The sequence below is a fragment of the Protomyctophum parallelum genome, assembly GCF_964188405.1.
Source record: "Protomyctophum parallelum genome assembly, chromosome: 8".
NCBI lineage: Eukaryota > Metazoa > Chordata > Actinopteri > Myctophiformes > Myctophidae > Protomyctophum > Protomyctophum parallelum.
The window spans coordinates 11,261,852-11,287,817 of NC_139703.1; the positions used below are offsets into that span (position 1 = coordinate 11,261,852).

General features: G+C 45.7%; 1 protein-coding gene across 2 annotated transcripts in view; it reads left to right on the plus strand.

Moving 5' to 3' along the window:
* Positions 1–4,203: 4,203 nt before the first annotated feature.
* Positions 4,204–25,966, plus strand: part of ptpdc1a (protein tyrosine phosphatase domain containing 1a) — a 29,333-nt gene continuing 7,570 nt past the window's right edge. For both annotated transcript variants that reach the window (XR_014569677.1, XM_083771966.1), the window contains exons 1-10: positions 4,204–4,388; positions 8,786–8,887; positions 11,488–11,659; positions 12,309–12,389; positions 12,989–13,107; positions 14,685–14,822; positions 15,613–15,953; positions 24,443–24,674; positions 24,863–25,188; positions 25,512–25,565. Coding sequence is in view for 1 of the 2 variants with exons in the window: in XM_083771966.1 (XP_083628092.1) it covers positions 8,794–8,887; positions 11,488–11,659; positions 12,309–12,389; positions 12,989–13,107; positions 14,685–14,822; positions 15,613–15,953; positions 24,443–24,674; positions 24,863–25,188; positions 25,512–25,565 (1,557 nt within the window). In the remaining variant the exon portion in view is untranslated. The remainder of the gene's footprint in view (positions 4,389–8,785; positions 8,888–11,487; positions 11,660–12,308; positions 12,390–12,988; positions 13,108–14,684; positions 14,823–15,612; positions 15,954–24,442; positions 24,675–24,862; positions 25,189–25,511; positions 25,566–25,966) is intronic.

The window sequence follows — 25,966 nt, forward strand, 5'->3', positions numbered from 1 at the left end:
ATCAGTACCGTATTATGTAAATTCAATGTAACTAGTAGGCCTACATGTGCAGTGGTTGGAGCCGGTGATCTCCCGACATTTACACTCTAGGATAATTTAGATAAGTCCAGACTTGAGGCATCAAACAACAAACTCATACGGCCTGAAATCATGAACGAATATACTTCATTGATCTTAGGAAATGATTTATCTTCATCTTTCAATGTGCTTGCAGAACCTGAATAGTCTTTATTGTTGTTTTCTCTCACCTCAGAAACCTCAAGACAGGAACGAAGACAAGGAGTTAAACTGTTTCGCTTCTGGAAAAATTAATATCAACGTTCACACTGAGAGAATGGGATTCCTGCAAGGTGACTATCTACTGTATCTAATCTATCTATCTCTATCGATCGTATTTCGGCACCGTGACTTGCAATAGTCCAGCCTTTTTTCTCCTTCTTTTTGGACTGGTGCCTGACCATAAGACAGATTAGTCCAATGTTAAAGAGTAATAATACAAGCGGCCGAAATTAGTTTTCTCCGACGGGTGGCTGGAGATAGGGTGAGAAGTTCAGGCGCTTCTGCGCCTGGAAAGGAGCCAGCTTAGGTGGTTCGGGCATCTGGTTAGGATGCCTCTCGAGCGTCTCCCTAGGGAGGTCCTTGATGCACGTCCCACTGGGAGGAGACCTCTGGGAAGACCAAGACGCAGATGGAGGGATTACATTGACTCACTGGCCTTGGAACGCCTCGGGATCCCCCAGGAGGAAGTTACTAATGTTGCTCTGGAGAGGAATGTCTGGAGCTCTCTGGTGGAGCTGTTGCCCCCGCGACCCGACTACGGATAAAGTTGAAGATGGATGGATGGATGGAAACATTTATTGCATAATCCATTTTATCCCATGCATATATGCCTATTGGTACTCTAGCCTTACAATACGTATCTGATTAATGCAATAAAAAGCATTCCCCTGTGATTGTGCAGGATCCAAAAGTACTTTAAATGTAAGTTATCTGTTGTTGTTACAGGACAAGCTCTCAAAGTCAAGACTGAGATACTTAACAATTCCAGCCGCTCCGTCACTCCCAAATACTACCTGTACCAGAAGCAATCATTCTATGCCAACCTCAGCTGCAACAAGAGGAAACGGAAGGTTGCTATCAATAACATCTTGAAGGAGAAGGGAGAGGTGGTGAGTGCCAGGAGTGGGCAGAATTTCACCAGAGTGATGTCCATCCCAGCACAGCTTCCTCCAAGCATCTTCAACTGTTCAATCATCAAACTGGAATACAGACTGAAGGTAATAAGAATAAGAATAATAATAATAGCTCCAAGCATCTTCAACTGACCCGTAAAAATGGAACCAAATGGACCTATAAGGTTTTATTTACACACTCTCTGGAGTTACGGGTCCATTTGGTTCAATTTTTACATTCTCAGAATTACATTAACACTTTTAAAATAATAAATATATATATTATATTAACCAAGGATTACATTTGTTTTGCTGTCGGGTGGTAACCTCATTATGTCCAAAACGGTTAGAAGATCTACAAGCTCAAAACGGGATTGTATATCTGCTACTTTTGATACTTTTGTGTGACACTGTAGTATGATCAAGTAGGGCGTTAATTTACGAAAAAACACCAAAGGTTAAAATATCGAGATTCGAGAATAAGGGTTTTCTGCCCGACAGCACCGATATATTACAGTTTCAAAATGACAACTCACTGAATCTCTGTCATAATGTTTTTTTCTACAGGTTGTTCTTGAGGTGGCCCACAGTAAAAACCCACTGGTAAAGATGCCCATCATTGTATTAGACGATACAGGTGGCTCTGCTTCACTGCAGGAGAGTGAGGAGACACTGCAAAGACAGAGCTGGTAGAGCTGAAAACCTGAAGAAAGTATACTGATTGATTGATTTAAATATTTATTAACAGTTTGCAGAATTACAGTATAAGCACAAACTCAATACAAAGACTTTGAACTGTAACGACCCAATTAAGCATCCACCTTTCAGCTAACCTCGCCTCACCAGGCTTTCCACCACCTCGGAGGAAAGCCTGCATGGTCTCTGTTTAAAAATTCTGTATGATCTTGTCGGAAGCAGATGATATCGTTACGTCATGTTGTAGTATTGTTTTGTAGTCGACAGGCAGGAACAACACGTGGCAACTTTATTGATAAAAGCTCTCGTAGCCTGTAGCTTTTATTGAGAAAAAAGGAATGAACCTTCCTTTTCCCTCAATAAAGTTGCCGCCTGTTGTTCCTGCCTGTCGACTACAAAACAATACTACAACATGACGTAACAATATCATCCGCTCCTGACAGGATCATATACCCTAAATGAAATGGTGCCCATGCAGGCTACCTTTCAGCAAGCCCAAGGGAGAGGAAATGATCCTCCCCCTTTCTGTTTATCCCACTCTGTACATAGTTTTTCATTTTTTTCCTGAAATGATATTGATTTATTTTTGTTATTGATGATATTGAACTTTGTTGTTATTCTTCATGTCATGTCTATGCATTGATTGCATAATAGGGCTTTAAATGTAAACAAGACCTTTTTGGTGCTATCCCTTTTGGAATAAGTGTTTTGACTGTGCTCTGCTGCTGTTTTTACATTTATTATGCCTTTGGGAGGGCCATGCAAGCAGCAAGCGGAACCGCAGTACCATGACCCTGCGGAACCATTGCCCACCACTCCTGAATGAACTGTCTGGTGCTGGGACTCTGGTGCAACGCACAGGTCCTCGCTCTGGTGAGAGCAGAAGTGGACCTGGTGAGACATAGGAGGGGCCCGGACAGGAGACGAATACCGAATTAGAAGAGCAGACGGGCGATTCCCCGTCATTTGCATTTTGAACGGATCGTTCACGGAAGTGACCGGATCGGTTTCGTTCACCAAAAAGAACTAGTTCTTTTGATTCGTTCGTTCATGACCAACTCATCTCTACACGATATGTGGCAACCCTGGTTTGTTTTGGTTTGCGCACGGATGTTATTTTTGTTGCTTTAGCACAGTAGCTAGCAAAGGCTGCAGTTGCTGAAAGTGAAGAAAACACTAGCCAAAAAGTGAAGACTTGTCGCCAAAAGGGGAAGTCATCTCGCCCCGGGCCGAATGGCCTTCTGCTTGGGTCGAGTGGACTTGACTTTTTGGCGAGTCGCCAAGACCACTCGCCCAGACCACTCGCCAAGGGCGAGTGGTCTTGCTACCGTCCTCGCTCTGGTGAGAGCAGAAGTGGACCTGGTGAGACGTAGGAGGGGCCCGGACAGGAGACAACCCACAGAGCCTAGTCCCTCCATGTGCCAGAAGTGTACCTCCCAGCCCTGGCAGAGTAGTTCTGGAGTAGTTCCAACGGATTGTGTGCCCCTGGTTTTGCCCTAGTGGGACTGATTGAGGGTAGCTACTGGGACGTAAGTCGGGACTTGATCACTCCCGGCTGGGTCGCCTGAGTGAGGGGTATGATGTTGAGAGACCCGAAACCCCGATGACCTTGGGATACATCACTGAGGATACGTCCCAGGTGCATCCATGCAATGTTTTTTTTTGTTATAATTCAATCAATCAATCAATCAATCAAGCCTATTTGGTTAATGTATATTTTGTAATAATAATAAAGATCTGTAATAGCCTAACTAGTAATTAAAGCTATACAATAATTGTAGTGGGAAAAGTACAATATTTGCCTCTGAGATGTTGTGGAGTAGAAGTATAAAAGTAATAAAAATAATAAATAAATAAGTAGTGCTTGAGTGAATAATATACTTTACTTTCCACCACTGCTATGGTTATGTGTTATGTTTTAAATCTTTATTGTTGAAAGTGATGTAAAGTACAGTACAGATTTTAAAATGTCTGGGATTTTCAAAGACCATTGAATTCATAATGTCATTGGTGGCTTGATGCATAACAATATAGTATCACCCTCCTTGTATTACTCTATGGCATCACCCTTATGGTATTTGACTTTTTTAAATTATTGAAAACATATTTTTATTGTATAAAAGTATGCACTTCAAAAGTTTCCAATCCAGTTAGGTAGGTGGATGGAATTTACTGAACAACTGGGTGTGGTCACATGACATATGCCGCCCCTGGGACGTGTACAATAGTAGGGAAATAGCCGATCTACAAGTTCTCAACGCGCCGCGGCGCTGCGCGCGGTGAGCTTGTAGATCGGGTATTTTCGGCGCGCGGCACGGCGCGCGACCAAATACAACTCAGGCTGCAACTGTGGCTAGCTGCTAGCTCAGCTAGCTGACCAAATGGACACGACTACGGGATGATTTCCTCGCAAATTTAAAATGGATAAGATTAATTTGACAACGTGGCATCACCACGACTTTAGATAGATGTAAACGGACCATGTTAAAAACCTCACGCGGACACGACAACGAGAACAAGGTAGGTTTAATTAGGCCTGCTCCGGCTAGCACAGAAGCTAACTGGAGGAGGCTGTATCCTATCCCATAGCCCGTAGCGACGGTCGCGTTGTGATGGGCTGGCTCGTTGACAGGACAACCACTGATAATGGGAGATGTCGCGGTCACCATGGAAACGCCGTCAGCCACTCACAGCGCGACCCGTCCGTCCGGCCCATGGGAACTCAACTCCTAACCATAATAAATAAGCTAGCATGCAGCATCAGTACCCCCTCATCATATGGGTTTGTGTGTGCTTCAGCATACTACAAATACTACATAAAACACTATTCAATAGCATACTACACTATTCAATTGAATTCATAGTGTGTATGTATATACATAAAATTACAGACAAATATAAATAAATAGCATGACACAAACCAATGTCCCACAATAGACAGCTTGTGCATCCTCCTGCTGTCATCCATTTGTAATGTGGATTGTGGACCCATCAGCAAGCAAGTGCATGTTATTGTTTTGTTCAAATATTGTTTTCGTGAAGGCATATCATTTAACTTTATCATGTTTGTTTACATGAAAAAAAAAAAAATACCCACCTTTTTAAAGGCATAGATATAGTATCTAACCTTGACCTGTGTTTACAAAACAAAACAATACTACCGGTATTTATTTTTACCCATTTCTCTATTATTAACTTTTTAGCCCATGACCCAAAACAGAAATGTCATGTCTCCCCAGGCCAGGACCCAAAGTCCCAAACTAAACATTTGTTTTTGGATTTATGGAATTTCATAGATTTTTGGTATTCATTTATACTTATATTTAGTTTATTTATTTTTAAATAAATAAAACTAAATGTAGGAAATGAAATAAATAAATTAATGGGATATTTACACAACTCTCTCATATGTGGGTTGTGACCATAGATGAGTGAAAACACCAAATTTTTTGTTTTGTAATGACAGCCTAGGGCAAAGTTGCAATTATCATCATAAATATCATACTGTAAACTAGGGATGGGCAATTAATCTGTCATCATTTCGGTATCAGAGAATGTTGACCTTAAAATGCAATATCCCTAATTTCTGTGGAAGCTTTCAAAAGGGTCAACAAGTTGGAACATTACATTTTTAAATAAAAATACTACATTCAAACTGTTTATGTTGGGATATATGACTGGGCCAACATTTCAATAACGGTGCATCCCTTGTATTCCTTTTGGAATAAAGAGCCATTGCCTTTTAAAATACAGTGTTTATACCAGGGGGGCAGTCAGACAGATATTTTGTGAAGCCAGTAAGGAAATCGTGATTTCCTGAAAATTCATATAATGGCCTGTTGTGGCGCTGTCATTGGGCTCAAAAAACCCCATAGCTCCATAGAGATCCATGTATTTGGGCCCAACTTCACCTAGACTGTATTACCTTAATAAACATGGTCATGAATACTTTCTGCTTCCAGTCACTAGTTTAAAGTCTAATTTCTAATGTCATAATATTCTTTTTGGAAAATTATGGTCCCATTTATTTAAAAAATGACCATAAAGTCGCGTATGTTCTGAGGGGCGTGGCTACCGTTACAGTCTATGAACGGGATCCCCCACCCACTTGAGTCAAAATAAAAACCAACGAAGAAGAAGGGGGGAAGTCCCGCCTCGTTGTCTGGGCCAGCCAATGGGTTCCCATTTTAACCAAGGGGCCAGCTAGGCACTCCAATGTTGAAGCGCTGGGCCCTAGTGGTAAGAGGAAGGACTGCAGGCGGACCCGTGGATTCTTGACGAGGAAACCCCGTGCAACCGAGCGCTCAATGTTAAAGCCCAGCTACACTTCCGCATTTGGACACCAAAATTTGGTGTCCAAATGCTGAATCCGCGAAAAAATGCGGAAATAGACGGTACTTCCGGCAGCCTTCCGGGTGCTTCAAAACGCCACTGAGCAACTTCCACTGACATGAATAGCGGAGGGGGCGGAGCTTCGCGCCAGTTTAGTCTCTATCCTTTTAATACTCTATGATTTTAACGAACCACCGTTTCATTTCCGGGTTATCAGGGAGGAGGGGGCTGTTGGGAGCAGTGATCATTAGCATTAGCGCATACCCTTTACCTCTCGTCAGAAACGGTTACATGTCTGGAGCGATGCGTGACAAAGTCACAAATGAAATCCGATCATCGAATGTAAATGGAACCTGGGTGTAAAAATCCCATATCTGGTGGGGATAGAGGCATTGCATAGCAACCGGAGCAATGCTAAAAGCTAAATTGACGGTCGCCGCTTTCATATATGGTACGATTCGAACATGTACGTAGTTGGCACCAGCTGTACCCTAGCGGGGGGTCTGAATATGTTCGTAGATGGCAGGAAAATAATTTATATCTATGAGATCATATCGACATCGGTTTATATTGGTCATCGGCCATAATAATCTAGAAATAATATCTAGAAATTTCATATCGCCCATCCCTACTGTAAACATGTTATTCAGAACATGGTGTTCAAAGAGCCACCTCCTGGTGCCTGTGGCCTTTATTGTGGAGGTGGCAGTCTTACATCCCACACAGGCTTTGACTCACTGCTATCATGTGTAAACAGCACAGTCACCTCCTTCATATCTACCCACTGATGGAACAACATCACGGTGAATGTCAGTCATGTCATGTTTTTGGAGAGCAACAGTTAATCCTGTAAAATAGACAAAACCAGGGATACAGCGTTCATGTCTAGTCAAGAGTTGATAGAAGGTACTCTTTGGTTCTAAAAAGGGTGACAAAAGGGTGACAAAACATCCAATCAAAAACACAAATTAGTCCAAAGCACTCTTAACTTTTTTCTTGCCAAATATTTTTATAAACGTTTAGAGCGCTGAAGTGCGATGCTTGAGTGCACCAGCGCATCTTTACCATAGGAATACATACATGCCAGCTGCAGATGAGCAGTCAAAAGGTAAACAACTATTTGGGAATAACCATACATTCATAATGTATGAACATTTTTCAACATGCATGGAACGATTATGACAAATACAGTAATTATGTAATTGTGACAGCCTTAGAGCCGGCAGCTCAAAAACACGCTTTCTGTGGACACGGCCTCTTACTCATTAAATAAAAAATCACACACGTGTGAACCGAGTGGTGCAACTCCCCCCTCTCTCTCTCTCCCCCCTCCTCTCTCTCTCTCTCTCTCTCTCTCTCTCTCTCTCTCTCTCTCATTAGCAGGCATCACTGCAGCACTGTCTCTCTCTCTCTGTTTCTGGCAAACAGCGCCCCTACTGGTACTCAAACTGGTGCTCATTTACCAACACATAGGTGAACAGAACACATAGCTGAACATCACAGACATTGCTGTTCTTTGGAGTGGTTGCACCACTCAAAAAAGAAGAATAAAAGAAATACATAAATGTTTTTTTTTATAATATATTAAAAATGTATTAGGTTGATAACCTTGCGCCCCTAGTGAAGTGTCACAGTTGGGGTAACAACACTGTCAGACCCTAATCCTCATTAGGGCCGTTTGTGTAACATGATGAGATAAAGTGTCAGAGCAGTGTCTTACATGAGGGCACTACAGTCACATGAGCTGTGGTAAATCACCTGTAAGCCAAGAAGCAACACAATACACCCAGCTAATAATAACACATCAATCATTCATACTGTACGTACATTTAATGTGTTGAATGTGTGTGGAGACGGCATATTAATGCAAGCTTGGGAGTTCCCAGTAGGGGTACAAGAGTTACTTGAACTAATCGATGTAATTCATTATAAAAAATAAATCAATACTTGAATCGAACAATCTCTCTAGCGTTTCATTGTAGGTGAAAGTTTCACATTTTTTACACAGTGATATGAGGAAGTAGGGCTTACGAAAATTGGGCTTAAGTTGTTAATGTTAATTGAATCATTGATATATAAAACATTTCAAAGATATATATTTTTTCAAGAAAAGTAGCCCTAGTTCCCAGGCACAGGATATGCCCTACTTTGTTGTATGTCAATTGTCAAATAGCAAAAAATATCATCTAAGTGAAAGTGAAGTTAAGTACATAAGTAGCATTACACATGGGGTTGAAAGACTAATTCAAACAGTGGCAGTGTGAATTAATCCCTTTATCCTGTAGAATAGATTACTCAGATCCGTGTCATGGTAACTCAGCATGCCCCAATGCGCTCCCAAAGGTAAAGTGTCCAGGGTGACACATGAGTCAGTCTGCATGGTGGTTCCTCCTTTCGCACGTTGCTCTCCTCCCTGGAGGAGCTTCCCTTGCCTGGCAACAGCGCTCCTGCTGTACCTCCTCCTCACAACTCATTGTTTGATTTATCAGCAGCACCTGTCTGATCGCCGGCTCATTATCCTGCCCCCCCCCCCCCCCCCCCCACACACATCTTTTGATACAATGTTTATTCCACTTACTTCGCAGCTCGTGCCATGGCAGCCGGTGTCAGTCTGCTGACTGGCCTGTCCTACCCCAGCTCTGGAGTCTGCGGAGAACAGAGCAGCACGGAGGACATCATGGAGGCAGGTAGGAAAACACAACGAGCCATGTCCGCTTATTATTACTGCATAAACCACGTTGGGCTTGTTTTCCTGTGTAGTTGCTTGTAAATATTAGAAGTAGCTTGTGTTTTTTGGGGGAGGGGGGGGGGCTTGTTTCTACAGTGTAGTTGCTTATTTGGGTTTTGCTTCAGTTTAAGCACTTTAACCCTCCATACATCTGTCATTTGAAAATAGACCGACCATCTACAAGCTTGTAGATCATCTATTTTCCCCCAATTTATTTAGATTTTTTTTTAACACAAAGGAATGTTTTTCATAACCTTTTACAACACATCTTGTGACTGGCAAACCCCTACTCTTGAATTGAGGCAAGGAGCGAGGAAGCTACTCAAAGAGAATTCAATCGAGAAAGGACCAGTCCAATGACGTGACAATCCAGAGCCTGTCTACGAACACAAAGTGCTACAATTTAAGAAATGGGAGGTCACACACAAAGGCACCAGATGTTGTTCCTCCCAATAGCATATAAGCTTTACCAGAAGTAATAGAAACGTTATTCTTTTTATTGTTTAATGTGTTTTGATGTTTAATGATTTGTTTTTTAAAAGGTTATCTTAAAGTCTTAGGGCCGATTCATACTCCTATTTTACCGCTGTTTCGGCGCTGTAGTGCCGAAATGATTTCGGCTCGTCAGAAATCTTCAGTAGCACCGAAGAGCCGACTTTAGGACGGTACCCACCCCCCCCCGAACCTCAAATGACGTCACATTGTAGGCTCTACAGAGCCGAACCGACTTTTATTCGGCTCTAAAATAGGAGTATGAATCGGCCCTTACTCTTGAATCATTCTGTAAAAAACATCATAATTCATACTCTGTGTGTGTGTGTGTGTGGGGGGGGGGGGGTAAACTATGTTGGTTAAATATTAATTTTAAATGTAAACTATGTTATGCTTGGTCGGCTAATCATTTTATGTTGAACAATGACAGTCTCCAGGTGGTCTGGAGATGTGAAGAACTTCTCTGCTAGTGGAATTCAATTTAGCCGAACATAGCCGTAAGTTAACGTCAGGTCAGGGATGGTATGATGATGCCTAATCATTGACATAATTATTTGGAAAACGTTTCAGATGGGGAAAAAAAATATGATTTGAATCGGATATTTAGGAAAAGTCATGGAAGGGGAACCTTCTGAGAGCTTCATGAGCAAAAAGATAATCCACTTCAAAATCTGAAAATGGGTCAGCCTGACTGCTTCGACAGTCATTTGTGTGTGGACAGTCATTTTGTGTGTGTGTTGTGTGTGTGTGTTTAGATACAAATTGCATGTATGACCTTTAGTAAAACATGCCAGGGTTCCCGCTGATGCTGCAGCTGTATTGATTATTGTCTTGGCTATTATTCTATCCAAATAAGCAAGAAATAACGAACATAGCTGATCTACAAACTCAGTGTGACTTGATTGGGTATTTGTATTTTTACTAGTAGCATTAAGACCTGAGGCCGATTCTACAAATGCTTTTCTGAAAAACCTATGTTTCTATATCAGTGCTGCTCAAACCTTTTTATATCAAGGACCCCCAAAATTATATGTACTTGGCCCGCTGACCCCCCATCTAAAGATATTTAGTTCTAAGCAAAGATTTGAAGAAAAGATTTGAGTTAGAAAATCACGATTGAAAATAAATAACTAGCAGATCTACAAGCTCGCAGCAGAAGTGAGTAAGAAGCTTGTATATCTGCTATTTTTGAATAGCCAACACTACAATCTAAAATCTGACACATGCTTTTATGGTTTTAATGGATTCAAATTGATTATACTATTAAAAATAAAAATCATAGATTCCTTATAATCAATTACATTTATTAATTTGATGAACTGTTGCAGCCCTAGATGTCACAGAACACTGGGTCGGCAGATGTAATGGCAGCTGCAGGAACTGTGTCACTGTGATGAATTAGTTAGCGACAGAGAGAGACGAGGAGGAGATGTTCACCAAGACTTAACTTGAGAATGGAGGTAAAATGTCAGCTCAGACAAAGAGCAGTGAGGATGACGAGTACTGCTGTTTTGTCTCAAGGGGCACTCGACTGACCCTGAAACAAAGGGGTTGAAGTATTGGTCCACCATCGTAGAGTAAGGGTGGAGTCTTTGAATCCACCACGCTGCACCCGGCTTGGACACAATTAGCCGCGTTCTTTGGGGGAGTGAAGCCAGGCGGGGAGGGAGATATTTTTGTCACTTTGCGTACTCCAGTGGAATGGGGGGTGGGAACATTGAACGGGAGGAGTAGGATGGAGGTGCTACGTCCTCCCAGTGGGGGATCCTCACTGGCAGGTGAGTCGGTAGGGTACAACAGTTACAATGGGAGGAATGAATTGTCACAATTATGAGTCCTCCTTTGGGCTAATTCCCAAATCACTACAGCGGATCATCTACTGTGCTTCTGTTCTCTGAATCACTACAGCGGATCATCTACTGTGCTTCTATTCTCTGCGGCTTCCTCGGTCACTCCAGCCACCTCCGCTTTGGCCTAATTCCTCTTCTCTTACCTGGCAGCTCCATCTTCAGCATCCTTCTCCCAATGTACCCTCATGTTCTTTTGTTCTTGTCCTCTTGTCTCCAGCCAACGCCAGGGTCCCCACAGCCAAATACACCAAGGTGGGGGAGAGACTGCGTCATGTGATCCCTGGACACATGCAGTGCTCCATGGCGTGCGGAGGCAGGGCCTGTAAATACGAGAACCCCTCGCGCTGGAGCGACGAGGAGCAAGCCATAAAAGGACTTTACTCATCCTGGTGAGCTGAAAGTGAAAGGAGGCTGAAAAGCAGATCTACAAGCTTGCAATGTGCCGTTTTGCGAGTCGCGACGCATTGTGAGCTTGTAGATCTGCTATTTTTGTCACTTCACACCAGCAGGGCTATCGTCCCGGTAACAGTGCTGTAAATTATGTTATGATATTTTCTTTTTTTTATGTTAAGCTCTAAATTGTGAGAGTAAACATTTCTATTTGCAATTGAGTGTTTGTTCAGTAACAAATCCCCATCTCCCAGTACGCCAGCTAAAATACATTTTCTGATTGGTTGCTAATGTCATCCAATCAGGAGTGAGAACCCATTTGTCATCTTACATTTTAGTGTTCCAATTTTGTCTGCTGATTTCTTTGTATCATCACTTCCAATTTCACTTGTTAATCCTGTATCCCATATGTGTTCCGTCTCTTGATTGGATCAAATTGGTATAATGAAAATGCATTTTCTGATTCCAGAGAGAACACCGTTACTTAACAAACACTATAGCAATGACTGATACAAGAATATAGAGCTATTTAACACTTATTTAAATGAATGAATGCATTGCTTACTTTGAATAGTTGGTTATTATTAAAGATGACTTACTAACTTTGAATGTAGTGGGTTTGAGCGATCTATTCATCTCTTTCTCCAGGATCACTGACAACTTGCTGGCTATGGCAAGGCCTTCCACTGAGATTATGGACAAATATAATATAATCCAACAATTCCAAAGGTAAAGTTTTCTATTCTCTTACAAACCCGTTTTGTTTTGAAAATAACATTTGACTTCTAGATGTGATGAGGTAAACCTTCCCCAATGGGAAATTCAGTAGTCATAGCAACAACAGCAGTAAACATGCAAGCTAGATAAAGATTAAACTCATATGAAATAAATCATAGAATCTGATACTAGACATCATACTAGGCATTTTGGCCAAGAGACTTCATCAGAGCATTAACATAATTATAAATTATATTCTAACAATATTAAGTATGAACCTCAATGTATACTATCTTTCACCATCATGCATAAATATGACCAATGAATGCACACATGCACAGACCATCAACTATCATCTTAAAGCAAGGGTGACACTATAAATTCAGATGTGAAGTGGGGTGAATCTTTGAATCTTTAAGAAGCACATAGTCAATAGCTGGACAAATATATTTCCAGGATTCAGCGCTGACACCACATGTATGCTTGATCGACCCAAGACTAAGCCTCTTAATAAACCCCCTGGGGAACATGACAAATTACACAACCTAATCTGTTCCCCAGCAGAGAGTGTGCATAATTATGCTGACATGGCATCCTCCTCCTGTACACAGGTGTGGTTTGAAGACGGTGATTAACTTGCAGCGCCCTGGAGAGCATGCTAGCTGTGGCAACACACTGGAACCAGAGAGTGGCTTCACGTACAGACCTGAGTCCTTCATGGAGGCTGGGAGTGAGTGTGTCCACAACATGCACATTATCATCATTAAGACCTGACCCATAACCCATTAAGACCTGAGTCCTTCATGGAGGAGTGTGTCCACAACATGCACATTATCATCATTAAGACCTGACCCATAAGTTTAACCCATTAAGACCTGAGTCCTTCATGGAGGCTGGGAGTGAGTGTGTCCACAACATGCACATTATCATCATTAAGACCTGACCCATAAGTTTAACCCATTAAGACCTGAGTCCTTCATGGAGGCTGGGAGTGAGTGTGTCCACATGCACATCATTGTCATCATTGGGCGGCAGTGGCTCAGGGGTAGAGTGGCTGGATGGTAACCGCAAGGTGTGTGTGTGTGTGTGTGTGTGTGTGTGTGTGTGTGTGTGTGTGTGTGTGTCACATGGAGATGTGAGATGCTATATATAAAAATCAGTTTCTCAACGTCGGGTCTAGGGAAAACCAAGAGTCCAAACGTACTGTTGCGGGTCTGTAAAAGTTGAGAATCACTGCTATGGACAGTGATTTTGTATCACTTCATTATAGCTTAGCTACTACATACAGTCAATTTAAGATTTGCCTGAGTAGCAGCAAACATGTATTCCACCTTTACATTTTGTGATAATATACTGGCACAAAAGGTCAATAAGATACTCCACTAGAGAGCACTGTTGTATCACATTTCAGTCTACAAGGTTTAGCCTTTCAGTCTGGTCAGTGGAATATCCTGCCCAGTGCCCAGTGGGCACTGAGTTATCCTACCCACTGAGTTTAACCCATTCTGACCTGAGATCAGATTCATACGAGGTTTCCGCCGGACACACACTGGTCTGATGAACCCATTCTGACCTGAGATCAGATTCTAAAAATGTCAGTCGCTCTTCGATTTTTCAAAAATAGCAGACCTACAAGCTCGTATCGCGCCACTCGGTGGCGCGATATGAGCTTGTAGATCTGCTATTTTTAAATAGCTAAAGCATAACATGATGCTGACACCAAAATGGGTGCCCGTTCAGAATGGGTTAAAGAGTTCACTTCACAGACATATATAGGGGGGGGGGGGGGGGGGGTATGGTAATTGAGATATACCACTTGCCAGGTGTGTGTATTTTTCTGTGTGAAATATATTATGGCTAAAACATGATTAATAAAAACCTTATGGATTGTGATGATTTCTGTAAGGTTTGGGAAATGGTTTATTTATTTCCACCCGTCATGTAGGTATAGGTGAATGTATTGAGTGAACCTGTCCTTAAGACAGTTGGTTGGTGTTACTAAGCAGAGGCCGAGGTTTTAATATAATACTATATATTATGAGTCAGTCTGGTCTCAGGCACGAGAGAGTGAAGAGTTCACAATGTTAAGGAGAGCTCTGCCCTGTGTTGCTTGATACTTTTTTGAAATACTTTTATATATTTTATATTTTATATTTTATATTTTATATTTTATATAATATTTTGAACATTCTTGAAAGAAGAAGAATACATCTGCATTGGTTTGTCTTTTCTGTACACCTAGCCCTCATCCAAACAAAATATTTTACAAGCACGTTGACTATTATGTCTGTCTTTTCTTTCTTCCAGTTTACTTCTATAACTTTGGATGGAAGGACTACGGGGTGGCCTCTCTGACTACCATCCTGGACATGGTCAAGGTCATGTCCTTCGCCATCCAGGAGGGGAAGATGGCTGTCCACTGCCACGCTGGTCTGGGAAGAACAGGTCAGGAAAAAGAAAACGCATCATTCATTAATGGCTTCTCATTGAGAATAGGGTTAGGGTTCTGAACCAGAGGAACCGGATCCAACATTGAGGAACCGTATTCGGTTCCATGACATGTTTAGTTTTTTTGTCCACACTGTCAAAACTGGTATGTGGACCTGCTATGCAATTACAATACGAGTGCTTTTCTGAGAGGTGTACAAATTAAACCAAATTAAACCATGTAAGTTAACCTTAACCCTAACAATAAGTTACAGACCTGTAAAGGTCCATTTGGAACACCCTCAAGTAACCCAGCGGGCCCCTGGACCTTACTTTGAGAACCACTTTCATGTGTATTCAATACTGTATGTATGATTGCAATTGTGTTTATCAACGTTAACAATTTTTAACATCTTTTAGGATTCGTAATCACAAATTGCACAGGGCAGATATAACAAATGACTTAAATATACAAATAAATCACTGACACATTTCATAATTTGTAATGTTTTTTTCCCCCCGAAAAAAAAACATACCGATATGCAAGTTAGCATCCAGCAGTTTCTAAATGCTGGGGACCCATACTCAACATTTCTAACATAAAACTTTAGGGTACTCAAAATGTCCGCGTTCACAATGGGGCTCTATGGGCTGGCAAGTAGACTAAAACAATACAACAATGGACAAAGTGACGTGTTGTATGCGTGCGTGCGTGCGACCGACCGTTAAGGAATTGGATCGTAACAGTTAATCGTTAAAGAACTGCAATAATAGGTCCTTGCTCTCTCCTCTCTCTTGCACCTCACAGGTGTGCTGTTGGCGTGCTACCTGGTGTTCACGTCCAGGATGAGCGCTGACCAGGCCATCCTGTTTGTGCGCGCCAAGCGGCCCAACTCCATCCAGACCCGAGGCCAGCTGCTCTGTGTGCGCGAGTTCGCCCGCTTCCTGGTGCCGCTCCGCTGCGTGTTCCCCGCCGCCGAGCCGGCCGCCTGCGGCCCCGTCACCCTGCCGCAGTACCTGGCCCGCCAGCGCCACCTGCTGCACGGCTACGAGGCGCGCAAGATGAAGAACGTGCCCAAGATGGTGCAGCTGGCGTGCTGCCTCCTGCTGGACATCGCCGCCGACCGGCCGCCTGCACTGGAGGAGGAGGTGACGAGCTGCCTTTCTCTGTTCCTCAAGTAACGCCGTAGGGAGTTTTGCACTGTACGGCTGCAACCATAGACTGAATGGGTGCACATAGCTTTGTCCCGGTGTGATCCATGTCTATATCCAGGGGTGCACATAGCTTTGTCCCGGTGTGATCCATGTCTATATCCAGGGGTGCACATAGCTTTGTCCCGGTGTGATCCATGTCTATATCCAGGGGTGCACATAGCTTTGTCCCGGTGTGATCCATGTCTATATCCAGGGGTGCACATAGCTTTGTCCCCGGTGTGATCCATGTCTATATCCAGGGGTGCACATAGCTTTGTCCCCGGTGTGATCCATGTCTATATCCAGGGGTGCACATAGCTTTGTCCCGGTGTGATCCATGTCTATATCCAGGGGTGCACATAGCTTTGTCCCCGGTGTGATCCATGTCTATATCCAGGGGTGCACATAGCTTTGTCCCGGTGTGATCCATGTCTATATCCAGGGGTGCACATAGCTTTGTCCCGGTGTGATCCATGTCTATATCCAGGGGTGCACATAGCTTTGTCCCGGTGTGATCCATGTCTATATCCAGGGGTGCACATAGCTTTGTCCCGGTGTGATCCATGTCTATATCCAGGGGTGCACATAGCTTTGTCCCGGTGTGATCCATGTCTATATCCAGGGGGTGCACATAGCTTTGTCCCGGTGTGATCCATGTCTATATCCAGGGGGTGCACATAGCTTTGTCCCCGGTGTGATCCATGTCTATATCCAGGGGTGCACATAGCTTTGTCCCCGCTGTGATCCATGTCTATATCCAGGGGTGCACATAGCTTTGTCCCCGCTGTGATCCATGTCTATATCCAGGGGTGCACATAGCTTTGTCCCCGCTGTGATCCATGTCTATATCCAGGGGTGCACATAGCTTTGTCCCGGTGTGATCCATGTCTATATCCAGGGGTGCACATAGCTTTGTCCCCGCTGTGATCCATGTCTATATCCAGGGGTGCACATAGCTTTGTCCCCGCTGTGATCCATGTCTATATCCAGGGGTGCACATAGCTTTGTCCCCGCTGTGATCCATGTCTATATCCAGGGGGTGCACATAGCTTTGTCCCGGTGTGATCCATGTCTATATCCAGGGGGTGCACATAGCTTTGTCCCCGGTGTGATCCATGTCTATATCCAGGGGTGCACATAGCTTTGTCCCCGGTGTGATCCATGTCTATATCCAGGGGTGCACATAGCTTTGTCCCCGCTGTGATCCATGTCTATATCCAGGGGTGCACATAGCTTTGTCCCCGCTGTGATCCATGTCTATATCCAGGGGTGCACATAGCTTTGTCCCCGCTGTGATCCATGTCTATATCCAGGGGTGCACATAGCTTTGTCCCGGTGTGATCCATGTCTATATCCAGGGGTGCACATAGCTTTGTCCCCGCTGTGATCCATGTCTATATCCAGGGGTGCACATAGCTTTGTCCCCGCTGTGATCCATGTCTATATCCAGGGGTGCACATAGCTTTGTCCCGGTGTGATCCATGTCTATATCCAGGGGTGCACATAGCTTTGTCCCCGCTGTGATCCATGTCTATATCCAGGGGTGCACATAGCTTTGTCCCCGCTGTGATCCATGTCTATATCCAGGGGTGCACATAGCTTTGTCCCCGCTGTGATCCATGTCTATATCCAGGGGTGCACATAGCTTTGTCCCCGCTGTGATCCATGTCTATATCCAGGGGTGCACATAGCTTTGTCCCCGCTGTGATCCATGTCTATATCCAGGGGTGCACATAGCTTTGTCCCCGCTGTGATCCATGTCTATATCCAGGGGTGCACATAGCTTTGTCCCCGCTGTGATCCATGTCTATATCCAGGGGTGCACATAGCTTTGTCCCCGCTGTGATCCATGTCTATATCCAGGGGTGCACATAGCTTTGTCCCCGCTGTGATCCATGTCTATATCCAGGGGTGCACATAGCTTTGTCCCGGTGTGATCCATGTCTATATCCAGGGGTGCACATAGCTTTGTCCCCGCTGTGATCCATGTCTATATCCAGGGGTGCACATAGCTTTGTCCCGGTGTGATCCATGTCTATATCCAGGGGTGCACATAGCTTTGTCCCGGTGTGATCCATGTCTATATCCAGGGGTGCACATAGCTTTGTCCCGGTGTGATCCATGTCTATATCCAGGGGTGCACATAGCTTTGTCCCCGCTGTGATCCATGTCTATATCCAGGGGTGCACATAGCTTTGTCCCGGTGTGATCCATGTCTATATCCAGGGGTGCACATAGCTTTGTCCCCGCTGTGATCCATGTCTATATCCAGGGGTGCACATAGCTTTGTCCCGGTGTGATCCATGTCTATATCCAGGGGTGCACATAGCTTTGTCCCCGCTGTGATCCATGTCTATATCCAGGGGTGCACATAGCTTTGTCCCCGCTGTGATCCATGTCTATATCCAGGGGTGCACATAGCTTTGTCCCCGCTGTGATCCATGTCTATATCCAGGGGTGCACATAGCTTTGTCCCCGCTGTGATCCATGTCTATATCCAGGGGTGCACATAGCTTTGTCCCCGCTGTGATCCATGTCTATATCCAGGGGTGCACATAGCTTTGTCCCCGCTGTGATCCATGTCTATATCCAGGGGTGCACATAGCTTTGTCCCCGCTGTGATCCATGTCTATATCCAGGGGTGCACATAGCTTTGTCCCCGCTGTGATCCATGTCTATATCCAGGGGTGCACATAGCTTTGTCCCCGCTGTGATCCATGTCTATATCCAGGGGTGCACATAGCTTTGTCCCCGCTGTGATCCATGTCTATATCCAGGGGTGCACATAGCTTTGTCCCGGTGTGATCCATGTCTATATCCAGGGGTGCACATAGCTTTGTCCCCGCTGTGATCCATGTCTATATCCAGGGGTGCACATAGCTTTGTCCCGGTGTGATCCATGTCTATATCCAGGGGTGCACATAGCTTTGTCCCGGTGTGATCCATGTCTATATCCAGAGGGTGCACATAGCTTTGTCCCGGTGTGATCCATGTCTATATCCAGGGGTGCACATAGCTTTGTCCCCGCTGTGATCCATGTCTATATCCAGGGGTGCACATAGCTTTGTCCCGGTGTGATCCATGTCTATATCCAGGGGTGCACATAGCTTTGTCCCCGCTGTGATCCATGTCTATATCCAGGGGTGCACATAGCTTTGTCCCGGTGTGATCCATGTCTATATCCAGGGGTGCACATAGCTTTGTCCCCGCTGTGATCCATGTCTATATCCAGGGGTGCACATAGCTTTGTCCCCGCTGTGATCCATGTCTATATCCAGGGGTGCACATAGCTTTGTCCCCGCTGTGATCCATGTCTATATCCAGGGGTGCACATAGCTTTGTCCCCGCTGTGATCCATGTCTATATCCAGGGGTGCACATAGCTTTGTCCCCGCTGTGATCCATGTCTATATCCAGGGGTGCACATAGCTTTGTCCCGGTGTGATCCATGTCTATATCCAGGGGTGCACATAGCTTTGTCCCCGCTGTGATCCATGTCTATATCCAGGGGTGCACATAGCTTTGTCCCGGTGTGATCCATGTCTATATCCAGGGGTGCACATAGCTTTGTCCCGGTGTGATCCATGTCTATATCCAGGGGTGCACATAGCTTTGTCCCGGTGTGATCCATGTCTATATCCAGGGGTGCACATAGCTTTGTCCCCGCTGTGATCCATGTCTATATCCAGGGGTGCACATAGCTTTGTCCCGGTGTGATCCATGTCTATATCCAGGGGTGCACATAGCTTTGTCCCCGCTGTGATCCATGTCTATATCCAGGGGTGCACATAGCTTTGTCCCGGTGTGATCCATGTCTATATCCAGGGGTGCACATAGCTTTGTCCCCGCTGTGATCCATGTCTATATCCAGGGGTGCACATAGCTTTGTCCCCGCTGTGATCCATGTCTATATCCAGGGGTGCACATAGCTTTGTCCCCGCTGTGATCCATGTCTATATCCAGGGGTGCACATAGCTTTGTCCCCGCTGTGATCCATGTCTATATCCAGGGGTGCACATAGCTTTGTCCCCGCTGTGATCCATGTCTATATCCAGGGGTGCACATAGCTTTGTCCCGGTGTGATCCATGTCTATATCCAGGGGTGCACATAGCTTTGTCCCCGCTGTGATCCATGTCTATATCCAGGGGTGCACATAGCTTTGTCCCCGCTGTGATCCATGTCTATATCCAGGGGTGCACATAGCTTTGTCCCGCTGTGATCCATGTCTATATCCAGGGGTGCACATAGCTTTGTCCCCGCTGTGATCCATGTCTATATCCAGGGGTGCACATAGCTTTGTCCCCGCTGTGATCCATGTCTATATCCAGGGGTGCACATAGCTTTGTCCCCGCTGTGATCCATGTCTATATCCAGGGGTGCACATAGCTTTGTCCCCGCTGTGATCCATGTCTATATCCAGGGGTGCACATAGCTTTGTCCCCGCTGTGATCCATGTCTATATCAGGGGTGCACATAGCTTTGTCCCCCGCTGTGATCCATGTCTATATCCAGGGGTGCACATAGCTTTGTCCCGCTGTGATCCATGTCTATATCCAGGGTGCACATAGCTTTGTCCCCGCTGTGATCCATGTCTATATCCAGGGGTGCACATAGCTTTGTCCCCGCTGTGATCCATGTCTATATCCAGGGGTGCACATAGCTTTGTCCCGCTGTGATCCATGTCTATATCCAGGGGGTGCACATAGCTTTGTCCCCGCTGTGATCCATGTCTATATCCAGGGGTGCACATAGCTTTGTCCCCGCTGTGATCCATGTCTATATCCAGGGGTGCACATAGCTTTGTCCCCGCTGTGATCCATGTCTATATCCAGGGGTGCACATAGCTTTGTCCCCGCTGTGATCCATGTCTATATCCAGGGGTGCACATAGCTTTGTCCCCGCTGTGATCCATGTCTATATCCAGGGTGCACATAGCTTTGTCCGGTGTGATCCATGTCTATATCCAGGGGTGCACATAGCTTTGTCCCGCTGTGATCCATGTCTATATCCAGGGGTGCACATAGCTTTGTCCCGGTGTGATCCATGTCTATATCCAGGGTGCACATAGCTTTGTCCCGGTGTGATCCATGTCTATATCCAGGGGTGCACATAGCTTTGTCCCGGTGTGATCCATGTCTATATCCAGGGGTGCACATAGCTTTTGTCCCCGCTGTGATCCATGTCTATATCCAGGGGTGCACATAGCTTTGTCCCGGTGTGATCCATGTCTATATCCAGGGTGCACATAGCTTTGTCCCCGCTGTGATCCATGTCTATATCCAGGGGTGCACATAGCTTTGTCCCGGTGTGATCCATGTCTATATCCAGGGGTGCACATAGCTTTGTCCCCGCTGTGATCCATGTCCTATATCCAGGGGTGCACATAGCTTTGTCCCCGCTGTGATCCATGTCTATATCCAGGGGTGCACATAGCTTTGTCCCCGCTGTGATCCATGTCTATATCCAGGGGTGCACATAGCTTTGTCCCCCGCTAGTGATCCATGTCTATATCCAGGGGTGCACATAGCTTTGTCCCCGCTGTGATCCATGTCTATATCCAGGGGTGCACATAGCTTTGTCCCCGCTGTGATCCATGTCTATATCCAGGGTGCACATAGCTTTGTCCCGGTGTGATCCATGTCTATATCCAGGGGTGCACATAGCTTTGTCCCCGCTGTGATCCATGTCTATATCCAGGGGTGCACATAGCTTTGTCCCGGTGTGATCCATGTCTATATCCAGGGGTGCACATAGCTTTGTCCCGGTGTGATCCATGTCTATATCCAGGGGTGCACATAGCTTTGTCCCGGTGTGATCCATGTCTATATCCAGGGGTGCACATAGCTTTGTCCCCCGCTGTGATCCATGTCTATATCCAGGGGTGCACATAGCTTTGTCCCGGTGTGATCCATGTCTATATCCAGGGGTGCACATAGCTTTGTCCCCGCTGTGATCCATGTCTATATCCAGGGGTGCACATAGCTTTGTCCCGGTGTGATCCATGTCTATATCCAGGGGTGCACATAGCTTTGTCCCCGCTGTGATCCATGTCTATATCCAGGGGTGCACATAGCTTTGTCCCCGCTGTGATCCATGTCTATATCCAGGGGTGCACATAGCTTTGTCCCCGCTGTGATCCATGTCTATATCCAGGGGTGCACATAGCTTTGTCCCCGCTGTGATCCATGTCTATATCCAGGGGTGCACATAGCTTTGTCCCCGCTGTGATCCATGTCTATATCCAGGGGTGCACATAGCTTTGTCCCCGCTGTGATCCATGTCTATATCCAGGGGTGCACATAGCTTTGTCCCGGTGTGATCCATGTCTATATCCAGGGGTGCACATAGCTTTGTCCCCGCTGTGATCCATGTCTATATCCAGGGGTGCACATAGCTTTGTCCCGGTGTGATCCATGTCTATATCCAGGGGTGCACATAGCTTTGTCCCCGCTGTGATCCATGTCTATATCCAGGGGTGCACATAGCTTTGTCCCCGCTGTGATCCATGTCTATATCCAGGGGTGCACATAGCTTTGTCCCCGCTGTGATCCATGTCTATATCCAGGGGTGCACATAGCTTTGTCCCCGCTGTGATCCATGTCTATATCCAGGGGTGCACATAGCTTTGTCCCCGCTGTGATCCATGTCTATATCCAGGGGTGCACATAGCTTTGTCCCCGCTGTGATCCATGTCTATATCCAGGGGTGCACATAGCTTTGTCCCCGCTGTGATCCATGTCTATATCCAGGGGTGCACATAGCTTTGTCCCGGTGTGATCCATGTCTATATCCAGGGGTGCACATAGCTTTGTCCCCGCTGTGATCCATGTCTATATCCAGGGGTGCACATAGCTTTGTCCCCGCTGTGATCCATGTCTATATCCAGGGGTGCACATAGCTTTGTCCCCGCTGTGATCCATGTCTATATCCAGGGGTGCACATAGCTTTGTCCCGGTGTGATCCATGTCTATATCCAGGGGTGCACATAGCTTTGTCCCCGCTGTGATCCATGTCTATATCCAGGGGTGCACATAGCTTTGTCCCCGCTGTGATCCATGTCTATATCCAGGGGTGCACATAGCTTTGTCCCCGCTGTGATCCATGTCTATATCCAGGGGTGCACATAGCTTTGTCCCCGCTGTGATCCATGTCTATATCCAGGGGTGCACATAGCTTTGTCCCCGCTGTGATCCATGTCTATATCCAGGGGTGCACATAGCTTTGTCCCGGTGTGATCCATGTCTATATCCAGGGGTGCACATAGCTTTGTCCCCGCTGTGATCCATGTCTATATCCAGGGGTGCACATAGCTTTGTCCCCGCTGTGATCCATGTCTATATCCAGGGGTGCACATAGCTTTGTCCCCGCTGTGATCCATGTCTATATCCAGGGGTGCACATAGCTTTGTCCCGGTGTGATCCATGTCTATATCCAGGGGTGCACATAGCTTTGTCCCCGCTGTGATCCATGTCTATATCCAGGGGTGCACATAGCTTTGTCCCCGCTGTGATCCATGTCTATATCCAGGGGTGCACATAGCTTTGTCCCGGTGTGATCCATGTCTATATCCAGGGGTGCACATAGCTTTGTCCCGGTGTGATCCATGTCTATATCCAGGGGTGCACATAGCTTTGTCCCCGCTGTGATCCATGTCTATATCCAGGGGTGCACATAGCTTTGTCCCCGCTGTGATCCATGTCTATATCCAGGGGTGCACATAGCTTTGTCCCGGTGTGATCCATGTCTATATCCAGGGGTGCACATAGCTTTGTCCCGGTGTGATCCATGTCTATATCCAGGGGTGCACATAGCTTTGTCCCCGCTGTGATCCATGTCTATATCCAGGGGTGCACATAGCTTTGTTGGGCTAGTTCCTCAGGGGAGCACCTGGAGATGTTGCTTGGTACTCACTGCAGGCGGGCGTCTCTACTCTACCACAACATCACTTTAGCCAGCATGAGACAGATCTAATTCACTACTCACCTAATGGTGCAGAGGTTCCATGTTTAACGTACTTCCAAAGTGTGTACATTGTTTAAGTCACAGATGCATGGTTTTCATATCGGAAATATATGGCTAAAATCTTGAGTTTAATCCACATTAATGTTCTTGCTTTGAACGGCACAATAACAACTTGTCATGGCAACTTGGTTAATGGTTACAAACGAAACAGACTTCCTCTTCAATATAAAAGCCACTTGATGACGTACTAATGACTAGTCCACACTCGACAGTAGTTCTAGTTCTAAATCTACTTAACAGGACGACATTTGAAGTACATACTGTAACACCAGACCTTAATGTTGGTACTGGCAGCAGTACGCAAGAGCCCTTCATGTCGTTGATCTGCCGCGCAACACATATTTTGACCATGCATGTGCACTTGTGCACCAGTTATGTGCACCCCTGTCTATATGTATGTATCTATCTGTCTGTCTATCTAGGTGCTGGAGATTCCAGACCTCACGGCCGAGGTGGAGAAGACCGTATCCCAGCAGGCACTGCAGCAGCTGGGGAAGGAGATGAGGGTTAAAGGCATCCCGGTGCCGCCGCACTGCCCGTCCGCTCCTTTCAAACTGCTGCCGTTACACAACCAGCCTCTAGGTGGAGACAACGAGCTGGACCCACTCTGGAGAATCCAGCATGTAGAAAGCCCCCTGACATGTCCTCTTTCAGGTAGGGCTGCAACTATCTATCAATTATTTTGTATTACTCATTCATGTTTTCACTTTTTCTTCTATAATGACATGCCCAAATAGGGATCAATTATCAGTCTATTTTTATTAAATTACCGACTATCAATTATTTCTCATAATCAATTAAATGGAGAAGTTTGAACCAACTGTTGCACGCCTACGTTCCAGGCAAGCGGATCCTCAGCCACAGTGATTCGGCCCTGTACAAGCTGGGCCGAGGAGGTTGGGACCAGCTCGAACAGCTCCCAGTCAACCAGCTCAACAAAGGTTACTGGTCTGTAAACAGCCTTACAGGCGACATCTACAGGACATCTACGACATCTCAGGACGATGTCCACACCGCATGCCAGGAGCTGCCCCCTCAGAACGATGACCACACCGCACGCCAGGAGCTCATTTATAGCAGCAGTTCAATCTCCACGTCAGCCATCCCTACAGACTTGCAGAATACAGACGCCAATCCAAACACTGGATACCATTGGCAGTGTAGGAAGGTATATTTTATTTAAGATTTCTCATATGACGATTACCATTTTTTTATACTTTATGCTTCTACTCCAATGCATATTTCAGAGGCACTCACACGATGCACAGCGAGCTTATAGATTGGCTCTAGATATATAGCTATTTAAAAAAACTAACTCATATGCAACAATTTTACTACATTTATATTGGTACTGTAAGTGTATTTTGATGCTACTGTACTTTTAATCAAGAATTATTTAGAATACAGGCTTTTTACTAGTATTTGTACATTGTGGTATTGTTACTGTTACACAATTAAAATAAAATAAAATGGGTACTTCTTCCCGACTAGCTAAATGAGCCCCCGGCTCTCTTGGAGCAGAGAGAAAGATTGAAGAGCAGCTGTGTACCTGGGGAGAGAGGCGAACGCACAGAGAGAGCGGTGCCCGGGGAGAGAGGCGAACGCACAGAGAGAGCGGTGCCTGGGGAGAGAGGCGAACGCACAGAGAGAGCGGTGCCCGGGGAGAGAGGCGAATGCACAGAGAGAGCGGTGCCTGGGGAGAGAGGCGAACGCACAGAGAGAGCGGTGCCTGGGGAGAGAGGCGAATGCACGGAGAGAGCGGTGCCTGGGGAGAGAGGCGAATGCACAGAGAGAGCGGTGCCTGGGGAGAGAGGCGAATGCACAGAGAGAGCGGTGCCTGGGGAGAGAGGCGAATGCACAGAGAGAGCGGTGCCCGGGGAGAGAGGCGAATGCACAGAGAGAGCGGTGCCTGGGGAGAGAGGCGAATGCACAGAGAGAGCGGTGCC